Raw genomic sequence first — 20,917 nt, 5'->3', positions numbered from 1 at the left:
TAGCACATCAGAGGCGCCTGTGTGTTTCTGTACAAAACATGGCAATTGCCGTAGAGAGTTCAAAACATTTGCGTCTAAGTGTACCAGTTCGAGGCTTTTCCAAGGGAGATGGTTCTGACCTTGTTTTCTCTTTTACAGTAAGTGCTGTTGCTCAGCAGGTCCTGTGGAACTGCTTAATTGAAGACCCCTCTACAGTTCTGCGCCATTTCCTTGAGAAGCTCACAATCAGCAACCGACAGGTAAACTCTTCCTCTCCCCAGTGGGTGTTATGTATTGCTTAGAGCAGGGAGCACAGCTGCAAGCAGAATCACTCTGTGGGCATCGCTGGAGGAAAACATTTGCTGTTATAATGTAGCTCAAAGTCTTTTAGGCCATATCATCACTTGGCCTCAATCTTTGCCCTCTACTGTGAATGGGACACAGCTGATTTACCGCCACTAAGGATCTGACTTGCTCTAATCCAAGCTTTGAACAGCTGTCTGGCAAAACACAACACTATCTAACGTAGGCAATATTGCCTCCACCCATGCCACTGTTCAGCTTTCTTGGAAAGACGGGGGTGGCCTCTTCTTTCCCTGGCTTATTTAGAGCACTTTCTAGTGCCGTGGCTAAGCTTTACGGAAGAAAGATAATGAGACTCTCCATACCACTTTCTCAACTGTGGACTTGGTGTACGATATCAGAAATATCACTGTCCTCAACTTCCAAGACACCACCTAAGAACTGACTAAAAAATGAATGTTAAGCTTAGAGAAAGGGCAGGAAAGGCTGCTTTTTGGTTCCTTGAGCAACCAGGTCTCAGTGGCCTTGCTGTTCCTGAGACATCTCAGCCACAGTTCCCAAAGCTTCTATTTCAGTTTAGAGGGTTGTTTCTGTTTGTTGAGTATCTTTGAGAAGGAAGCTATATGCTGTGTAGCCTCAGAGATATCATAGTCTGCTGTTCTACCATCTCTTCATAGACCTACTACAACCACAAGTAGAGAACATAGAGAAGATGTGGAAGCTTTCAGCAGATAAGATCACTGGCGTCAGTTGTCCTATCCATATTTCACGCCTGTAACACTAGCTCAAATCTGCTGTGCATTAAGAGGATGAGGGCCATAGAAGACATTTTAGATACAATCTGTCAGTCCTTAGCCATTAGTGAGATTCTTTCTCCTCTACAACTCCTTCCCACCACAAGAAATGTATTAGCCTACATTTATAGCAGGCAGCCTCTAAAGGAAGAAAAGTTAGATTCTGCCTGCACCTCCTTCCCAGCAGCCACAAGCTATTGAATTGAGCTGAACTAGATTTCACAGGTCATTTAGGTAGTCATTTGTTGTGATAAGCAACACGGGGGATTATCACAGAGAGAGAAGTGTAGAATCAGGATGCTACAGTGAGTACAAATTGCAGTAGGAGATATTGGCCTCTCTGAGATAAAAAAGAAATACACTGACTGGGCTGCTGTTCTCTGAGCCTTATCTGGGGAAATGTGGGAGCCATCACAAGCATATAATTCTACTTCATGCACTGAGAGACAGAGCTGAGCAAGGGAGTATGGAAAAATAGGAAGAAACAAAGCCAGAGAAGACAAAAGGGAGAAATACATTCTCTGTTTTGTGATAGGAAGAAAAAATAATTGCTCTTTTTCCAGGATGAGCTGATGTATATGTTAAGGAAGCTTCTGCTGAACATTGGAGACTTCCCTGCCCAGACATCTCATATCCTCTTTAACTACTTGGTGAGTAGCTTGTGGGTCCGCTGTGCAGCCCAGAATCTCACCTCTGCCTGCATGCATCCTTAAAGTTAATCTCCTATTTGCAAGGAAATAAATGCTCTCAACTTTTCCTATATAGCTCATATCTTCTTCTGGCTGCAGGTGCAAGTCACCAGGCTTACACACCAGCCTTTGAGTCCTTTTAGGGAGAGGAAAAGGAACCCTTAATTTTTTATTAAACCCCTAAGCAGTCTGTCATGTATTTCTGAATTGAACCACGGACAGTGAGTTGTGGACTAATAGAAGGATCCCAGTGCCAGAAACCTTGTATTATTTTCCTTAATTTTGATTCAGACATTGCTTTCCTCTTGGATAGTCCTGTTGGAGCAAATCTAGCAGCTTCCTTGAAGATTGTGGAAAATGCATTTGCTGCAGTTAGGAGATGAAACAGACAGGATGTATGCTACTCCAGGAGGCCTCTGTTGGTTGTCAGTTGTTTATGTGGCAGCAACACAGCAGAAGGCATAGGGAGTCTCTTGCTGTAGAGGGTCTCCCTTTTCCTCATCTACAAAAGCTTTTAAGGCTGGGCTACAACAGTACTTTTTGCCCCAAACCTCATCCTCTCTAGAAAAAGGAAGAATAGTACAGGCAGATTGTTCTGTAGTATGTATAAACTTTCAGCTTATCCCTCTGAGTGAAGAAAGGTAAAAGAACAATGTTCTTGTTCTGTGTTTATACAATGCTCTGCACAGTTAAAAGAGTGTGTATAACCTGATATTCCTCTCACTTACTACCTGCAGGTAGGACTGATCATGTATTTTGTACGCACTCCATGTGAGTGGGGCATGGATGCCATTTCTGCCACACTTACCTTCCTTTGGGAAGTGGTGGGTTATGTAGAAGGACTCTTCTTCAAGGATCTTAAACAGACTATGAAGAAGGAACAATGTGAAGTAAAGCTGCTGGTGACTGCCTCAATGCCAGGTATAAAAAATTATTATTTAAATCTCCTTCACTTCCAAGTTCACGACCAGTCTACCGAAAAGGAGATGCATCAGAACTAGATCAGAAAAAGACCTGCTACTAATGGCTGCATATTCTAAGTCAGTTTTCCTTGAGCTGAGGATGCAGTCAGTAAATTCCATCTCTAATTCCCTGAGATTCAGAGAGCCACTTCAAGAGCTCTAAAAGAAGCAAACAGAAAGTGAGTTAGAACAGTCTTTTCAAGCCAGAGCTTTTTTGCCAGGTGGGCTGTGAAAGGTTGGCAGGGTGATCATTATAAGACTGTACGATTCAGACTCAGTTTGATTTGATGCATTGCAACCTCTCATTTAAGTCTTGAGAGAGCCCAGGAAGAGCACGCTGTTAGCCTAGGCCGTCATGAGTCAGGCAAGAGATATCTGGCTGAAAAACAGATTTGACCTTTTAGGTTTGTTCCTTCCTCAGAGTGACAGTTGCTGCTAAAACCAGCTCATCCTTCAGAAACAGATCAATTTCTTATTAACTATGGAAGTGTGAGGCTACGCTAACACCACATAATGGATTCCAGACAGGTCTGGCATTGTCTTTCTGCCCAGGAATGAATTTGAACCATCACTTCTCCTCCATGGACAGTCTTTTGAAATTGAACTAATTAAGGAGGCCATGGAGACTGCAACTGCTTTTCTTCCTTTAGGTACAAAAACCCTTGTCGTGCATGGACAGAATGAGTGTGACATCCCAACTCAGTTACCAGTCCATGAGGACACACAGTTTGAGGCTCTTCTGAAGGTAAGAATGAGTTTCTCAACCAGACAAACTGCTTAATAATACATTTACTGCCATACCTGTACGCCAGCAACACATTCTGCTTGATCATCCTGTTTCGTGTTGGGAAGTTTTGCTGACAGGCATTTCTGCCTCCCTGTGAGGACAGCTTGGTTGCAATAAACAGGACACTGTATTAAAGGATAACAGAAATGCCCTGACCTCACAGACAGCCAGAACCCTACAAATGCAACTATATTTGAAGACGTTGCAGCTTATTGGATATTTGCTGTATATTATGCTTTGGATAAATAGATAAATCGTTTAAAAGTTTGGCTTTTTCAACACTAAAGGCAACAGAATGATCATGGAAATGAGAGTTCAGTAGCTATGATGATATCTTGGGATCTAGGAGATGTAAGGTCAGTTCCCCCTTCTGCCAAAAACTTCCTGGATGGCCTTAACTGAGCCACATAGGAAACAGATTTGTAAAAGCCTTCAGTTTGTCCAGCTGGTGGGAATCACACATCTCAGTACTTTGAAGGACTGGAACTTCAGTGCGTCTGTGCAACAATTATCACTAAAGCTTGATAAATACATAGTATGGGAATGGAAGCTGCAATACCCATATGGCTCATATAGCCAGACAAATATGTGTGATTATGAAGACATCAAAATTCAGTAACATCAGTCTTCAGGACTGTGATATCAGCATGGCTTGATTATCACAAACATATTCATGTACTTAAAGAAAGAAAGTAAGAATCAATGCCAGAACTGTGTAACAGCCTGTCTGAGGCTTGCAGGTTTGTGCCTTTGTGCATTATTAGCTGGATATTCTTCTTTTAGATGTTGTGGTCTTTCTACAGGACAGCTAATAAGTAACAGGATGTTTTCCTTCCTTCCTTTTCAGGAGTGCTTGGAGTTTTTTAACATACCTGAAACGCAGTCTTCGCATTACTTTTTAATGGATAAGCGATGGAATCTTATTCATTACAACAAGGTAAGACAAAGGTCAGGTTCAGATGACTTTGTTCTTTCCATTATGCCCCTTTTTAAATATCAGGGTTATCTAAAGGAGAACAAGCAGGCCATAACCACACAGAATTCTGTCCTGTGGGCACCACATCTTGGGTGTTTAGTTGTGTGTGGTGAAAGATTGGAGTCTGACAGAAGAGGGAAGATTGGAGTCCCTTGCTCTTAGGTCATTAGTGTCTAGCTTTCTTAGAAAAGAGCAAATTTCTCTTCTGTTTATGCTTTTCCATGATGCCAAACACTGTCTGAAAGCCCCTATCCAGAAGCTTCAGAAAGGGCTAAAAGACCTTTTTTTTGATTCTGTTGAGTGATGCTGTTACATTTGTTTGAAATACACTTGTTTTCTTTCCTGGCAGACCTATGTCCGTGACATTTACCCTTTCCGGAGGTCAGTTTCTCCCCAGCTCAACCTAGTGCAAATGCATCCAGAAAAGGGTCAAGAGCTCATTCAGAAGCAGGTAACTTACTGCCACCAAACAACTCTGCCCAGAAAAAAACCCTGAACCTAAATGAACCTTTTTTTTCCCTTTAAAGGCCTTCACTCACACTGCATGCAGGTAAGAGAGCTTTGCTGGGGAAGTAGCAATTGGCATAAAATCTGCCCTGGTGCCGTTGGACAGGTGTATAGTATTTTAAGAAGAGTCAAAGAACACAATGTGAACTCTCTCCCATTCTCTCCAGCCAGCTTCTTTTAGGCAGATTGTTTTGCATTCTCATATACCTGGCCAGAAGAGCTTCAGTTGCCTCAGCTTCAAAAGTTGCTTATTTCTTTCTTTTAGATTACCTCTGGCTGTGGAGCAGGATTTCTCCGTTCTACCTTCCTCTCTGTCCTCTCACTGTAGAGAATGTTACCTGTCTCTCTTCTTTGTCCTGCTCTCAGTTGCTAGTCTTTTACCATAGCTACTCCTAGGGGCAAAGCAGTAGCAACTGTTTCATCGGGGGAATATCTGTCCTCAGAAGAGCAGTCTTCCCTATCTTCCAGCCTCATGACCTGATAATCCAGCCTCATGATCCGCTAACGTTCTGCAGATCCCAGGAGCTCTACCTTAGGAACTAAATCCTAACTAAAGTGGCAGGGCAATGCCTTTAATGTGCTGCAAACCCTTACAAGTATCATTTCTTTAGACAGTAAGACGATGGCATTGAGCTCACTCCACCTGTGGAAGCCGCATGTTCTGCTTTCCACAAAAGCAATGTTGTCTCAGTAACACAGAGTTGACTGTTTAGGGAACAGCTGCTTTAGCTGTACCTGCAAAGAATGGTAATAAGCAGGGAAAAAGAAAAAAGGAGGGGAGGATGGGAATGTAGTTAAACAGTGTAAGTTTGGTGTTAACAGTTGTATTATTCTAGCCAAAAAACAACTTCTGTGGTTGTCTGTAGCAATGTGAGTGCAAGGGCAGGAAAATATCATCAGGAATAGTTATAAAAAGTGGGTATAAAGCTGCTTAAGATGTACTAGCAGCTAAAATAATGGAGAATACAGTTAATGATGTCTCGTGTATAGTACAGAATAGGGTAATATTTAATGTGCTGTATCTATCAGTGGGAAGTCTATAAAAACTGGAAATTTCTTGGAATAATTTTGGTTGGTTCTCTGACAGAAATTATTCTGGCTCTAGTAGATGTGCCCCACATACTACGTAAATGAGTTTGATGTGCCCTACATGACCAAAAAAAGCTTAAAATGGCCCGTCCAGTTTTGTCAGGGCATTATTTTGCATTCCGCTTTTTTCTGTTTAGAGTACATAGAGGCCAAAATATTTCTAAGGTAAAACTTAAATCAAGTATCTACCAGCCTCTCTGTAGTCATGCAGTAAGTTGCTGGACAACATCCAGCTTCAGCAGAGAAAACAGCACGTAGAGCCTACCCACAGAGCTGCAATCCATGGAAAAGTACTTTCTTTACTGTTGATTGACTGAGCACCCAATTCTAAGCTGGGTGCTCTTCAGAGCAAGGTCATAGCAACTGCAGGCCCTGGGAAGCTGAGCTTTGTCACATGGTAAGCCGCATGCTTAGAATTTTGGCTTTATCCCAGTAGCTAAGAGCTGTCGTGAAACGGCTTCCAAAGACAGTTGCTTCTACTACTGAGCATCACTCTGCCTTATGGTTACTTTTAGCATCAAAATAAAATAGCTAGCCTGACTAGCCTTATCAGTCAGAAGTTCAAAGGAGGCTGGTAGAATGGAACTTGGTTTCCCAGTCGGTGTAATCCAGTTGGTGTAATCCAGAAGCGATAATCTGAAGTGAGCAGGGCTTCACTCACATTCAGTAATGCAGAATCTGATCTGCTTTGTTTTATTGGCTACTTCTCTTTTGCAACTATACATACACTTCCTATGGCCGGACATGAGCCAATCTCAACCCAGAAGGTAGATAATATTCCAGCCTCATGTTGACTATAGTCTAAGACCTTGCAGAGAGCAACTACAACTGTATGGCTTTCAGTTTGGAGTTGGCTTGCCTCTGAACCACCTTGGGGTTCACACTGGCAAAGCTTACATTAATCTACAAAGGACCACATGTCACAGTTGCAAAGTGTTTGACAACCACTCCAAGTCCTCCACAACACTGAAATAGAAAGTGTTGCTAAAAGCTCTTTTGCAAACAGTATCCATCTTTGTGGACCTGGGCTGAAGAACAGTGGTCACACAAATTCTAACAAAAGGGTGCAGCGTTAGCCCTGTGAATTCTAACAGGATCCTCTGGGCCACGAGCGCAGCATCCCTGCCATGGAAGAGAAAGCCATAGAAGCTAACCTAGAAAAGTGCATATACATTGTAAAGAACACTTTGATCAGGCTGATTCTGATCCTTGTCTCTTTTTCTCTTTCAGGTGTTCACCCGCAAGCTAGAAGAGGTGGGGCGGGTGTTATTCCTCATATCACTGACACAGAAAATCCCTACTGCCCACAAGCAGTCCCATGTATCTATGCTCCAGGAGGACCTCCTCCGCTTGCCTTCATTTCCCCGAAGTGCCATTGATGCCGAGTTCTCACTCTTCAGTGATCCCCAAGGTATGGCCCTTTGATAGCTTTCTCTGGTGGTTGTACAGGGTCCAGAAGGTTTTTGTGAGGCACTTAATTTGCCTTAGAAACACACAGGATTGTAGCATTACTGAAAGCTAATAAATCTCTTCCCAGGGAAAGCAATACATAGCTGTTGGTTTGTAAGCACAACAGCAGAAAGGGCTTTGCCCTTAGAGGTCTCCAGACAAAGCTACTTTCTTTGGATCCAAATGAGAATAAGTTATAATTATATATTAAAATCATGCATGAGGCTACAGCTAAAATACTGTGTCCAGTGGCATAACTGCACCTAGAAAGGATTCGTCAGAGCCCTTCACCACCCACCCTGAGGAAGGAAAGGACTTCCAATGAGGACTGGCAAATTCTGAAGCAGGGATATAGAAACAGCCCACTTCTTAGAAGCTTTGCTCTGAATGTCAAGTAGGGTTTCCAGCCTGACTTGTGGATTAAACAGGCCACTGTTGCAGGGTGGTAAGCACTGGCAAGTTTTGTAACAGGCCCTAAAGGCACTTGCTTTCAGAAGCATTATTGTAACTCTGCATCAATGTCCTGTAATGTCTGGGACACCTGAAGAATAAAAATTCAGCATAAATCCACACAGCCATTCAAGTTGTATGAGGCAGATGATACAGGTACAAGCTCAGATCTGCTTTCACTTTTTAAGAGGAGAATTTCCAACCAGTGGGGAGCAGACTTAATGAGCTGTGTGATATTTGTCATTCATCTTTAAGTGTGTTGCTTTAAGTGAAGGTTTACTCGAGCCCTATGGGCACTTTCAAAGTACAGGATGGGTGAAATAATTTTAAAAAGGCAGAACAATGGTCGGTGTTGTGGGATGATTCTTTGGAAGGGCCTTTGACTTCTGGGAATGTTGTGAGGCTGGCTGTGGTGGACAGAGTTGATTGCTGTTGCCTCTTCTCCCCCACAGCTGGGAAAGAGCTCTTTGGTCTGGATACTCTTCAGAAAAGCTTGTGGATTAAGCTGCTGGAGGAGATGTTCCTTGGCATGCCCAGCGAGTTCCCCTGGGGGGACGAGATCATGCTGTTCTTGAACGTCTTCAACGGTGCCCTGATCTTGCACCCTGAGGACAGTGCCTTGTTGAGGCAGTACGCTGCCACAGTCATCAACACAGCCGTGCACTTTAACCACCTCTTCTCCCTCAGCGGGTACCAGTGGGTCCTCCCCAGCATGTTGCAGGTGAGCCATTTCCATGAACAATACAAAGGAAGACTTCCGAGTGAGCACTTTGTCATAGAACTGACTGTTAAACTGCTGAGTCCTGGTGAGATCACAGATTTTGGGGGCCCCAAGAACACAACAGATCAAGGTGGGATGGCCCAGATCAGAACTCCTGAGACTACATTCCCTTTTCTTCTTGAGTACCTTTTGTCGTCTTCTTTATGTTAAGTAAATGAATGTCTGCTTCCCTTACTATGTACTTCCACATAGAAATGTGAAATTTCTGGAAAAACTTTGGACCTTGGGTCTCCCTCAGTGTTCTTTCCTCCAGCGATGGCTGAAATTTGGGGAATAGTTGAAATATCTGGATTTGCTACTTGCTGATGGAAACTAAATTATATTCGCTTTTTGAAGTATGATAATTGTATTCTCTGCAATTTAAACAGCAACAGAAAAGAAGACTAAATGTTTGTGAAAAACTGTATGTGGTCTTTGCATGTGAGTGATGACAAATATTGGAAGTGTTAGAGGTGGAGTTTCTCTTTCCTTTGGGGTGTACAAACATGCCTTTTTCCTGTTGACATTTGACAAAAATCAGATACTGAAAATAAATAAAAAGTAGATACAGTTCTTTTACAGACAGAAAGATTATTTCTGCAGGGCTTGAAGACAGTATCCAAATAAGGATTTAGTATTATAATGCAAATACAGAAAAAACCTATTGTTTCTGTAAAAGAAGCAATGACTATGGCATCCTTATGCATGCTCATTTTAATATAGTTAACAGGGCACAATAACTAGGACCAGTGATGAATTTAGCTATCTAAACAAACTCTTTAGTAACTGGAAATTCTAATGTCATGCCTTGCATGGTTGGATAAGTACATATTAGATCCAGGTTTGCAATGCACAGATTTATTCATTAGAAACAAGACATTTTGAAATAAAATAACTCAATAGCTTAATTTGAAGTATTTGGCAGTATCCATTCAAAATTGTGGAGGACTCTCCCTTCATTTCCACTTGTCATATTGAGAGAAATTAGTTTTGTAATTCTTTCCTATCCTCCCTTGCCCCATACCAATTATTTTAAACTACTTAATGAAATTAATGAAATACCACTCTTAGGAGGCAAAACAGTAATTCCAAAAGAAAACCCAAGTGTTTCTGAGTTTATTTGGTTTTGCAGATCCTCACTTCTCCATTCCAGGCACTCGAGATCAGCTGATTGGTTTGTGGTCATTACAAAGAAATTCTTCTACCGCTTCTGAGCTTGAACCAACCATTAATAGCTTAATTCCTGATGCGTACATGCACGTTTCCCCACAGGCCTCTTTTTGTTATGCTTTTCTTGGTGAAATGCACGTACAGTTAATTATTTCCCGTTTGTCAAGTAAATGAGATATTGTAAGTGTAACGGGCCATGGTGATTAACTGTCCTTATAAGCTCACTAGAGGCTTCTGACTGTCTATAAGACATACCAATCTCTTCAGCCTACTAGGCTACTAAGCAGTGAATACATCTCTGCAGAGGTGTCGCACACTAACAATTTTTTAGGAACCTTCAAGAGCCCTGTGCTGTAATGCAAATTTTGCACTACCATAAAATCTCAACATTACCTGTTGCCAGCAAATAGCAAGAAAATCCTGCATACCCCCACCCCAAACCTCCCCCAGACTCATACCAGGAGAGAAGTTCAGACAGGCTGTTGAACTGGACAGAAGGAGGACACACAGTGATGTTGTTCCTAGCAATTTATATTGTTTACATACCTGAGAAACAAATCCCACGTCTTTGGCAACACATTGGCTGCATGGTTCAGTGGCCAGCCCTGAAGGAAATGCCACTCTAAAAAACTTAAAATATGTAAAAAGTGGGCAGAATTGACAGTGTGTTGGAGGACAGGCTAGGAGTTCAAATTGTCTTGACAAACTGAGGGTGCAGTCTGAAAATAAGAGAAAAACCCAGATTATGTTGAACAGGTTGGACATACGTTAAGTCCTTACTTGTGAATAACCAGCGGCATAAATAGGAAGGGAAAGCAGCTGATTCAGTAACACTTCTGCAGGGCAGAATACTGGAGTTGTTACAGATCTGAAAATAAACATGAATCAACAGTGTCCTGTGGAAGGAAAAAAAAAAATCTCTCTCAAATGCCATTCTTGGGATGACTATACAGATTGATATCTTGTGAAAGAAATGTGGAGTAATTCTGCTGCTCCAATCGGCAGCACTCCTGGCTTGAAATGTCCAGCCATGGGCACTGCACAAAAAACATCAGTTAACTGGAAAGACTGCAGACTGGAACAGGGATGTACATCTAGAAAACATGTCATGTGAGAAAGGACTGAAAGAGCTGGGACTTGCCTAACTGAAAAAGGTGAAGACTGAGGAAGAAAGCACTACTTTCAAACAAGTGCTTCTAGGAAGGAGAGGGAAGGAATCTATCTCTGATACATAGGACAAAAAATAATGGACTAAAGCTGTGACAAGGTTCAAGCGTGACAAGCAAAACTTTTTTTTAAGGATAGTTTGTCCCTGAAATGCATTGCCGGGGGGGTGGTCAAGCCTCCACCTTTAAAAACGTTAGGCAAACATATGGGGAATGACAAGGCCATAGTTGATTCGATCTGGCGTCAGGAGATAGAGAGCCCTTCCACTGGAGTAGTATTTCCATGTCCTTTTTTATTTGCTCAGGTATACGCCGACTATGAGAGCAACCCACAGTTACGCCAAGCGATTGAGTTTGCATGCCGCCAGTTCTACGTTCTGCATCGCAAGCCCTTTATTCTGCAGCTGTTTGCAAGTGTGGCCCCTCTCCTGGAGTTCCCTGTGAGTAAAAGCTGTTCCCCAGTCTCAGTGTGGGGAAGCCTGTGTATGCAGCCAGACCCTCATCAGAGATAACAAAGAGAAAACAGCTGGAGCAGCAGCACAGTTCTTACTGAACACGTCCTTACTTGCACATGGTGCTGCACAGAGCCATGTCTTGAACTTATTTCTGCGTGCTTTTGTTCATCAATTGATTGAGCAGGATGCTGAGGTAATAATGGGTCACTGGTATCCAGGCTAGTAAACGTGGTTTCACTTTAAAGTCCTGTGTATAAATAGGTTATAAAAGGACAATAATTATTTGCAACTCTTTAAATGCAAATCCTTTCTTAGAATCCAGCAATGGGAACTAAAATTTTAATGCCAAGTTTCAGTACATGTGAACTATAAGACTGGATTAGCTATGCTTTGGAATATTCACTAATTACTTCTTAACATTTTAGTGAGTTAGAACAAGTTAATGAAACTTGAATTTTAAATGGGACTGCCAAATATGACTGCATATACACTGTAAACACACACAGCTTTCTCCTTCCCACGACAGCAAAGATCTGCTTTTTCTGGAAAGTAAAGCTGTGTGCAGTTTTTAGATCATGCTTCCACCGTTGCACCAATCCATTGAGTCAGGCAAGGCTTATCGTTTGACAGCAGTAAGCTCTCGAACTCCATGTAGGCCCTTTGCCAAAAAAAAAGGTTGCCCACACCTCCAGGTAAAGATTCCTGGGATGCACAAAAGCCCTCAGAAAACCAACCACGGATGTCTGTTGTTGAAACAGGATGCTACAAACAATGGGACCAGCAAAGGAGTGTCAGCTCAGTGCCTGTTTGACCTGCTGCAGTCTTTAGAGGGAGATACTCCAGACATTTTGGACATCTTAGAGCTGGTGAAAGCAGAAAAGCCTCTCAAGTCACTAGGTAACAGCAAAGCACCCTTTATTCAGTGATTCTGGTTTGTTGTTTATTGATTCAACATGCATTTGATGCAGCATGATTTGTTCAGGGCCCTTTTCTTCTCCCAGAATGCTGTCCTAACAGTTTCTTATGCCTCATGAGGCTTTTCTCATGAGGCTTTATCACCACTATCCTTTTGATATTTTCTGCAGGAGGGGAATTATTAATTTATTTTATTCTAAAGCTACTTTTTCTCCATTGAGACTGCTAGTGTGAGACTAGCCCCTGGCATTTTGAATTTTATCATGTGTGGGTGAAGAATAAAGATGCCTAATAAACTGTATCATGCTGACAAGATCAGTGTCATCCTCTCCACTGCTCCATGTGGGCAGGAAACAAAAGCATCCTCTCCCGTGGGCAGACTATGACTAGTAAATGATGGATGCCATTCAGACATTCAGCAGTGCTGAGCTGTAGGGGGTGTGTTGATTTATCACAAAGCAGAATATATACGGCTGTATGATGTATCCAGGGTACTATAACTCTTGATAGTTATATGTGCAATGTGGCATTTAAGAATTTGGCTGCTTTGTGATTTGCAGGGAAGTAATTTTTGCTGATTTTTATAAGGATCTTTAACTTATTTTCCTAATTTGCATTTCCCTTAAATAATACTTCTTTTGATGAACCGTGAAGCCTGTCTAGCCTTAGAGCTAAAGCTTTCTTATATACTGGGATTTTACAATGCTGCACAATTCTATCACAAGTTATAATAAAAATGGTACAAAATATCACAAGTTATAATAAAAATGATACAAAATAAGATATTTCTTCCTCTTTGTGGACTGTAGTAAACGTTACATAAAATATTTAGGTTTTCTGTGGAGGGTTATTTGAAGGCATCTCTGAAAATTCCGAAGTGTGTGTTGATGAGACTGTGGATGAGTATGTTGTGTACCTGGTATTTTTTATATGAAGATCAGAATTGTCTAAAGCATCTGACTTCCACGTTCCATTGTTCATAGTCATTTACATGCTTTGGGACCTTAACTTTGACTTGGGCTTCTATATATCAAAGTCACTTCTAAAAATGGGACTATAGTTGTATTACAAATATTGTTCTTTGGATACTTTAGTTTCTTGGTGCCTGGCACTAATTATCCCCAAAGTAATATTTGTAGCATGGGACTTAAATGCTTTTGAAATTTTTTTCTCAAATCACTAGCAAACCAGACCCACTCTTGTGCTGGTGCCCATGTGGCTGCCAGCATAGAAGGGGCTTGATTTTTCAGAAGTAGGACTATCTTCTGCCATCTGTGGTGTATCAGCATCATTTTTAGTGTGGTGGAAACATCTAGGAAAAAGTGGAGGGAGCATAAAAAATGTCATTAAGTTGACATGTGTTCTTGTCATGTATGAGCTTAAGATTTTGCTTGTGATGAGTGATGTTTGAAATGGGACTCCAGTGGCAGCTGCAGGCCTTATGCTCAGCATAGTTGACCTACTGAGAACTGTTTCTCACCTACTGGGTTCTTGGATGGCGGGGTGCAAGTGGGAGTGTAACATATGTTTCCTTTACATAGACAGATTTTTGTCAAAAATCAAGAGCTTATTGGGGATTGTTAACGTGAGAAGCAAGCAATTGAAGAGGGAGAAAAAGAAAGAGTGTGCTAGCTCCTTTCATATTCACTGTTTGTGTGATAGTATTCTCATACTGCTTTACTCCCTTAGATTTCTGCTATGGGAACGAAGACTTGACCTTTTCAATCAGTGAAGCCATCAAGCTGTGTGTGACGGTGGTGGCCTATGCTCCTGAATCATTCAGAAGGTGCTGATCTGTTTTCTTGGTTTGTGCAGACTCAGAAAAAGCATAAAAGCTGTGTATAGCATGCGAAAGCAAGGCTGACAAACGGAGGCAGAGGACATAGCAATGCATTCCAAGCACAGGGCTTCTCTGTGAGGCCAAACCTCTGCCTGTTGATACCTTTCCTAGGGCACTTGGCTCCAAATTCTGCCAGCCACTGGCTGCAGCACTAAGCTGGATGGCAACCTGAGCAGCAACACATAAGCCGTACTTCCAATGTGGAGATCACGCTGTGTCCTGCAGGTTTCTGTTTTCAGAGAAGCAATGGACAGGGAGCTGGAGAGGGACAAAGGGGTAGCTGGAAAGAACAGGAAGATGCAGAAAGAGGGGAGGTGGACTGCTAAAGCAAAAAGATTAGTTTCCAAGAGGGAACCAGAGAGGAAAGGAGTCTTTGGAAGGGAAAATGAATGAATGCAAATGGATGACATGTTCAGAAGATATACCCAGAAGTTTAGGTTATTGTTTCATATATCAGCTGATTTCCCCCCTGAAGTCCCTGACTCAAGAGTTTCTTTGTCCCAGGACTGCTTATCTAGTAAGAAGCAGTGAAATCACAAGGCTAGTGAGAGATCCAAGGGTCTTCAGATAGAAGCTTAAGCCTCTGCCTGATGGGAGTTTCAGGACCGACAAAATTAAACAGACCAAGTATTGGTTATTTTTCCAGCCTCCAGATGCTGATGGTCTTGGAAGCGCTGGTTCCCTGTTACTTGCAGAAACTGAAGAGACAAACCTCTCAAGTGGAGACTGTGACAGCAGCCCGTGAGGAGATTGCTGCTATGGCTGCCCTTGCCACCTCTTTGCAGGCCCTCTTGTACAGTGTAGAAGTTCTCACCAGGTAACCCACATGGTTCAAAGGTCTGAGTCTGCGTTTGGTTATGAGTGTGGGGAGAGGCAGTGCACTGGAGGTCACGATACGCAGCTTAGCTTGAATAATGGTTGAGTTTTAGACATGGTAAAATTAGCGCCAAATTTCACCAGATCACAAGCAGAATTTCAGTGCAACTGTTAGTCTTTAGTGTGCTATTCACCTTCCCTTTGCCAGGCCTATGACAGCCCCACAGATGAGTCGATGTGACCAAGGCCATAAAGGGACCACAACAGCAAACCACACCATGTCAGCAGGTGTGAACACCAGGTAAGTCAGTGAGCTTTTCTGTCTTTCTCATTTTTCTGAACAGGTTTTTGTTTGTTTGTTTGTTTTTTTCTTGATTGGTTGGGGGGGGGGGGGATGTTAGGTAAGGTAACATCTTCATCTTATTGCTCAGAGTGCTTGGAGCACTTCCTCAGCTGTCCAAGGAACTGCTCTAGGTACTGTGAGAGAAAATAGTTGGATAAAAAGAGCATACAGCCCAGGACCAAAATCCCCAAGACTAGAATTTCTAGTTTAAAACCATGGGACTACATAGAAGACCAGGATATCAAAATGGAGGACATGCCATCTTGTTTCCCTTTTCACACTCTAGAAGCATACTGACAAAACAGCTGCGTCCCTCAGTTCTCTGCGTTGCCTTCTTCTGAGCCCACTGTCAAAGCAACCACTGGGCGGAGCCCACTTGGATAGCAGAAGGGTCAGATTCCCTCTGGCTTTTTTCTGAAAGACTGAACAGCAGTACAAGCTCAAACTGAATGCCGTTTGGGATTCACAGAGACTAGCACCTCCTCCAGTTTTTCTTCTGTTTCCTGATCACTTTTACTTTTCCTACAGTCCCTTTCCGTCATCTTTGCCTCCACGTTGGTCTGGATTTTTTTGCAGTTACAGACAGCAAAGGAATGGGTGGCAGAGGATTTGAGAGAAAGGGAAGAATGACTGGGAATACTTTTGTTCTTAGAAAAAAAAACACAAAAAGCTCACATAAAAACCTCACATGGAAGGAGGAAGTAAGGAAAGAGATGGCACCAGCAGAATGTAATACTGCTCCCTGGCCATACTGGCCATCCCAGTTAGGCTGCTGTGAATTAGGCGAGGCCACTGGACAATTTACTCAGTCATAGGGCAAGGGTTTAAGAAATCTTGCTACAAAATCCACCCACAAGCACTTGGGATTATGAAGCTGTTCTTTGCAGTACTGATTACTGTTCTGGGCAGCCCTGCCTTCTCCTGGCCAGGCTATGCCTTACTGTGCTTAAAGTTGAATGTTTGTGCGGACTTAGGAAGGGAATTTTCCCCTAGCAAAAGCTGGAGTAGCTGTTCTTCCAGAGCAGAGTATTTACTCTGGATTTCTCATTTGAGTCTGTGCACACCCAATAGTCTAGTACAATACTGTGCACCATATAAGACGGAAAATCAGGAACGCTCTCCTGGCAAAGCATGCTTTCCAAGTTACTCCCTGTCTTTTTTTTTTTATATTGAAGAGAGATAGAAATCAGTCTCTGCATGGATCATCAAAGAGCTATTATGACAATTTATAGATGTGTAGTGTAGAAATCTTGGTTGCTAACTCTTGGAATCAGTCTGTTATTCTTTAAGACCAATTCAGGCATCGATGAAACATAGCTCTGAATTTCTATCCCGGATCTGAGAAGCAGATAAACCCCTTCATGCTCAAGTCTGAAGTGGATATATGCCATTTACTTCCATTGCAAGATTGCCCGGTCTAAGGTAAATAAGGTGTAATGGAAAGTAGTGCTCTATTATTTGTCTGCTGATTTTGGAGAGCAGTTAATATGTATCTGCTGACAGGCAATGTAGAAACTCCTGATGCTGTGTGACTCAGACATCTTGGTTTACATTTCCAGATCTTTCTGGTTATCAGTCGTTCAGTCTCTGATCCAAAATATTTTTGCACTGCTCCAGGTTTCCTGCCCTTGTTTCTTCTGTTGTGTTACCATTGCAACAGACATCTGCTCGCAACAGCAGGAATCTTGTGATGGTAGAATGGTCGCTGTTCCAGCCTAGGACGTGTTAGCCAAGCGGTGCAGGGTTTGTTAATGCTTTCTCAACAAGAAGTGGCAAGAGAAAATGACAATAAAACAAAAAAAACACTCACTAGGTGAGCTCTGGCTTCTTGGAACAGACTGAGCACTGCGGTGAAAATCACTAAGAGAAATTGCTCGAAAGAGAGCTATGGTTTTTAAGCCTGAATTTTTCCTTTTGTGACAAGGGCAGTAACTATAGGCATCTCTAGTTTTCTGCCAGTTGGGAGGTAAAGGCTATTCAGTGTGGTTGCTCACTGCATGCAGCCATTGTTCCAGTGACACCAGATACCATCCTGCCCATGGTGAGTATCTATCTGGGCTAGAACAGGGTTGCCTTCTTTCAGAAAGGCACGGTTTAGGCACTACTAAGTTGCTGTTTACAATTGCACTGTTTCTGTTTTTCCAGGTACCCAGAACAGGGAGCCAAACTACACTTTATCAGGTACGTAAATTCTTCACCCAGTCTTCCTTGACATGTGATGGACTGTTCCCCAGCAGTTTCCAGGTTCACTGAGTCCCACCCACTGTTTCTATGACAGGCAGCCTTTTCTCAGGGGAGGGTAGCAAAGGATAGTTCATATCGAAATTATCTGTATTTTTAGCATGAGTTTGCAGACTATAATTTGCCCTTTTTTTTTTTTATTGCAGGTGCATCTCTCTTTCTTTTCATTTGCAGTAGAAAACGTGTTGCAAAACCAAGTTGGAGAGGTTGTTATAATCTGCCTCTGCTGTTCCACTGCCTATAACACTTCCTACTTTTTCCTCATTTTATATCCTCCAGGGAGAACCTTCACTTACTGGAAGAGGGCCAGGGTCTTCCCCGAGAGGAGCTAGATGAACGAATTGCCAGGGAGGAGTTCAGGAGACCGCGGGAGTCGTTGCTGAATATCTGCACAGAGTTTTACAAGCACTGTGGTCCAAGGCTGAAGATTTTGCAGAACCTGGCTGGTGAGCCCCGAGTCACTTCTCTGGAGCTGCTGGATGTGAAGTCCCACATGAGGTATTCCACAGGCATTCTGCTTTTACTTGTTCATTTCAGGGGGATTCCTTTCTTTTAGCTCTTCATTTTTCGTAATAGCAGATGGAATCACTTTTTGGTACTGCAGTTGCGTGTTGCTGTCTGAAACATGCAGAGCTTGTTTTGGATGTTGGATGTTCCTTGGATCGTACCTTATGCTACTTGTGTAAAAGAAAGGTTTCATATGTTCTCCTCTGGTCTCATTTAGACCCCCACCTCCAGTGGCTGAAATAGCTCCCTGGCAGCCCATCTGATACATCAGAATAAATTGCAGCAAGGAGCAGAGCTGATAAGGCTGCCTCTGTGAGGCAAGGGGTGGGGAAGCTGCCTAGCTGGCTGACTACGACCTTTATCCTCCCCTGTGACACTGTGCATCAGAACCAGCTGCTAACGAGCAAGAAAGGCAGAGCAACCACTGTACTGCATAAATGCCTGAAATATGGGGGAGGCTGGGGCAAAAGGCATTTAGGACCGCCACCTCAGTGTGTGATACAGCAGCTGCATATCTTTTAATAAGGTGCAGCACTGAGTCCAGCTTGCTGATTAGATGCTCACTGCAAACCATTCCATGTGATGCTGGCCTAGAAGTTGGGGGTATGGCTTTCTAAGCACTTTGGACATGATTCTCCCCTCTGTGTTCGCTCATGTGTTTGTTCATGGTAAACACAAAATAGCATTAAGTTGCTACTGAGACGTTTGCCCAGGTGTAAATGACAGCAAAAACTGGGACAAGAGGGAATGGACCTGATTCCGTTTTCAGTTTTTCATTCATTTTCAGGGAAACCCCTTTCTGATGTAGTATTCCCTCAGGAAGCATAATCTCATTAGATTTGTTTCATGGTAAGGTGTGTCACCATGAAAACAGCACAGATATTCTCCAAGTGAGCCACAGTTAGCAGTGTTCTGACTGGCACCTGTCAGAAAGAAAACTGGGATTAATATGAAGCAGTTCTAGTGCATCCCTTGGCAGGGGTCACAGGGAGACAGGTATCCGAATTCTGAAATCTGAATGGCAGAGAAATACTTCAAGATCATTCTTTGAATACAGAATAGCTTAATACCAAAAGGCACTTTTTTATGGCCTAAGCCAAACGGTGCCCAGTAGAGTATTAAAGTAAATAGGAAAGATAGCAAAGTTATCTTAAGCTGTTTGGGATGGGCCTCAAAAGTGAATCACAACCACCTTAAAAGGAATTTATGTTGCTCCCTGAACCCCAAGAGGCCTGTGAATTATTCCTCTCTTTGAGTGCTATACTTTTTTCCTCAGGAATACCCTGTAAAGTAAGATGAAGGGTGACAGATACTAGCAATGCACTGAACTAGCTCTCTTCCTGCCCTTGGATCAAGGAAAACCCTCTAAAAGCCCTTCTACCTTTTGCATGCATGCTTTGAAAAAAATGGCAAAGCTCCTTAGCTGGCAGATTCTGTCACCATCAGAGATCGTTGGAATCGGGCTGTCTCTATAGAACACAAAACCGTGTTTGTTGTTAATTTAGGTCATCTTTAACAAATGCCACAAATTCCTTCGGGAGTTGGGAGGTGGGTTTGTGTGTTTCCATATGAATTGAATGTTGCTGTTCCCCCCCCTCAAGCCCTGCACTGGCAAATATAAGAACTGTAATCTTATATTAGAAACAAAGGTGAGATTCTCAGGACAGATTATGCCCTCGGTTAGACATGGGTTGGTTTTCTTTATGATTTTAATGGGAGTGAGGAACATGTATCTGATCAATGAACTTTACTTAATACAGTAAAGAAAGGGGCTGGCTTCTTTTTTATTATCCTAGTCTTACATTTGTATGTAACATAAGAATGCTCTAGTGTACTACCCAGAAGTATCTGCAGTTTAACAGTAATGTGGGAACTGAATTTGTACAAGTTTTTATATTCCTGAGTACTTGAGTTTAATTGTTCTTGACCTATTTTATATCCCTCTCTTAAAAGATGAGCTTAACAAAATTAAATCTGTATGTACAGAAGGTGTTATTGGTATATTTTCTGGAAGGATACTTTCTTGTGAGAAGATTTCCATAAAGCAGAGTCGCAGTACACAGTATTAGCTGGCAAATACTGCATTCTTTTCAAGAGAGGTGGTCTTCCATGGTCAAAGGTTACAGCAGTAAAACTAAGGGATTGATGGATTGATTTGCAGAGGACTATAAGTTGTGCTCTAATTCTCTTACATCTCCTGGAAAGTGTTAGAAATAACTGGTTTATTGGGGTTGGAACCTGAATTGCTTTATCATAGTTAGCCCTAAATAAAAGCCAGCATCATCTTGATTCTTACATAAATTCATTTCATAAGTATCAGTGGAATGACTGACACTATTTAACCACTGTAGGCAAAAACCTTACCTCTAAGCAGAGAGCAGATTTACCAGAATGTGATGTGACAGCTATGGTCTTGGGAGGCTGGCAGATGCCATTTCAGAGACTTCAGAAAACAAGATCATATGCTCATCACTTCAGACAGGATTAATCTCACATAATTGTAGCCATTTAAAAGTTAAATGTTTAGTCTGTAAAAGTCATAAAGATCTTTTTTGATCCAGTGAAAAGAGATGAATATCCAATGAGCTGTTTATCCCAGTATTTCAGGAACAGTAAAATTTTCTAGGTTGCTTGTTTCTGCATGAACAGAGCTGGAAGATTAATTGAGATTGACATCTCAAGTCGGATGAGATGGCTCTTATACTTTATAATGCATAAG

The 20,917-nt window shown here is 42.3% G+C and overlaps 1 protein-coding gene across 1 annotated transcript in view; it reads left to right on the top strand.

Moving 5' to 3' along the window:
• Positions 1-20,917, top strand: part of UNC80 (unc-80 homolog, NALCN channel complex subunit) — a 129,843-nt gene that overhangs the window by 82,239 nt on the left and 26,687 nt on the right. Inside the window, exons 37-51 of the mRNA XM_027808587.2 lie at positions 139-239; positions 1,640-1,726; positions 2,503-2,686; positions 3,378-3,472; positions 4,362-4,451; positions 4,840-4,941; positions 7,317-7,497; positions 8,438-8,706; positions 11,387-11,521; positions 12,295-12,433; positions 14,141-14,237; positions 14,938-15,108; positions 15,316-15,408; positions 17,596-17,631; positions 17,971-18,189. Coding sequence (XP_027664388.2) covers positions 139-239; positions 1,640-1,726; positions 2,503-2,686; positions 3,378-3,472; positions 4,362-4,451; positions 4,840-4,941; positions 7,317-7,497; positions 8,438-8,706; positions 11,387-11,521; positions 12,295-12,433; positions 14,141-14,237; positions 14,938-15,108; positions 15,316-15,408; positions 17,596-17,631; positions 17,971-18,189 — 1,999 coding nt within the window. The remainder of the gene's footprint in view (positions 1-138; positions 240-1,639; positions 1,727-2,502; positions 2,687-3,377; positions 3,473-4,361; positions 4,452-4,839; positions 4,942-7,316; positions 7,498-8,437; positions 8,707-11,386; positions 11,522-12,294; positions 12,434-14,140; positions 14,238-14,937; positions 15,109-15,315; positions 15,409-17,595; positions 17,632-17,970; positions 18,190-20,917) is intronic.

The sequence above is a fragment of the Falco cherrug genome, chromosome 8 (assembly GCF_023634085.1).
Source record: "Falco cherrug isolate bFalChe1 chromosome 8, bFalChe1.pri, whole genome shotgun sequence".
Classification (NCBI taxonomy): Eukaryota; Metazoa; Chordata; class Aves; order Falconiformes; family Falconidae; genus Falco; species Falco cherrug.
Note: the sequence above shows the minus strand (reverse complement) of the source record. Positions and strands in the feature narration are given on the sequence as shown.